At 44.8% G+C, this 1,428-nt stretch overlaps 1 protein-coding gene across 1 annotated transcript in view; it reads left to right on the forward strand.

Annotated features, from left to right (window-relative positions):
* LOC116391212 (cyclin-dependent kinase 17-like) overlaps window positions 1-1,251 on the forward strand; it is a 22,885-nt gene extending 21,634 nt beyond the window's left edge. Inside the window, exons 14-17 of the mRNA XM_031861601.1 lie at window positions 19-61; window positions 232-322; window positions 464-541; window positions 825-1,251. Of these exons, the coding sequence (XP_031717461.1) occupies window positions 19-61; window positions 232-322; window positions 464-541; window positions 825-862 (250 nt within the window). The 3' untranslated portion in view covers window positions 863-1,251. The remainder of the gene's footprint in view (window positions 1-18; window positions 62-231; window positions 323-463; window positions 542-824) is intronic.
* The last annotated feature ends 177 nt before the right edge of the window (window positions 1,252-1,428 follow it).

Below are 1,428 nucleotides of genomic sequence, written 5' to 3' on the forward strand. Positions count from 1 at the left end.
CCCCCCCCCCCCCCCCAGGTTGGACACTGATGGCATCGACCTGCTGCTGTCATTCCTAAAAGTGAGTCTCTCTTCATCTGCCAGGCATAACTGGGATGTTGAAAGCAGTGTGACACATCTTGCAGCTATTTTAGGAGAGAAGTGGCACAATCGCACATCGCTGACTCCATTTTCTTTTTGTTCTTTAAATGACTGTACGTTTCTTTTCTTTTTTCCTGCCCTGAATTTCAGTATGAGTCGAAAAAGAGGATATCTGCTGATGAAGCAATGAGACAGCCGTACTTCAGGAGCCTGGGGCCACGTGTGCACACGCTGCCAGAGAGTGAGTAATGAAGTTGCAACGCAGTAATGCAGACTTGGCAGGCTCTGCTCGGTACAAGTTGAAGGATATTGCAGTGTACAGTGAGGATCAGTTCCAGCCTCGTAACAAAAGACACTATTCTCTTGTCTGTGTGTCTGGTAGGCATATCCATATTCACACTGAAGGAGGTGCAGATGCAGAGAGATCCCGGCTACCGGAACTCGTCATACCCCGAGTCAGGTGAGAGATGATGCAAGTATGAATACTTTGACTGCTTTTGTTTTTCCTGTGAACCAGTTATTCAACCCGTGAGGTGCTCATCCATAGGGTAACTCACAGAATCCATTTTACTTCCTGTTTACAACCCTCAATGCATTATGGGAATTGTTCTTCCTTCCTTTCTGACTATCCCTCCATTTGGATGTTGTCCCTGTGTTGGGGATCCACGGAGTCTGGCTTAGACGTCCTCTGCTGTAAACTATATGAAAACAAAATTAATGCTTTTATCTTTGTCTCCCCTCAGGCAACGGAAAGAGCAGAAGACAGAGCATGCTGTTTTAGATTCTCTGGACTGTATTTTTTTAATTTGAGAAGAGTCTCCTAGCTGTACAGTCTCGCCGAAGGATCAGTAACCAGGAATGGATGTTGACGTGGGGCATCATCATCACTCCCCCCAAGCTTCTTGGGAAACTCGTCCACAGTGCCACCAAACCCCCCCTCCCCAGGTCTGGCCTGAACCTGGCCCAAAAGAGACATTTATATACTGTACATCTATATTTATTGAGAAGAGAATTTGCTGCTAAATCCAACTACTGTCTAGAATTCTAACTGGCTCAGTCACTTTAACGAGTACATGCAATGTGTATAGATTGTTGATTGTTCTTTTTTTTTTTTTGGAAGTAGTGGTATTTTAAGAGATTTTTTTTGTTATTTCCATTTTCATACATAAAAAAAAGAAACCTGCATCTCAAAGCTCGTGTGTGTGTGTGTGTGTGTGTGTGTGTGTGTGTGTGTGTGTGTGTGTGTGTGTGTGTGTGTGTGTGTGTGTGTGTGTGTGTGTGTGTGTGTGTGTGTGTGTGTGTGTGTGAGAGAGAGAGAGAGAGAGAGAGAGAGAGAGAGAGAGAGAG

This window comes from Anarrhichthys ocellatus, unplaced genomic scaffold (genome assembly GCF_004355925.1).
Source record: "Anarrhichthys ocellatus isolate YVR2014 unplaced genomic scaffold, GSC_Weel_1.0 scaffold2, whole genome shotgun sequence".
NCBI lineage: Eukaryota > Metazoa > Chordata > Actinopteri > Perciformes > Anarhichadidae > Anarrhichthys > Anarrhichthys ocellatus.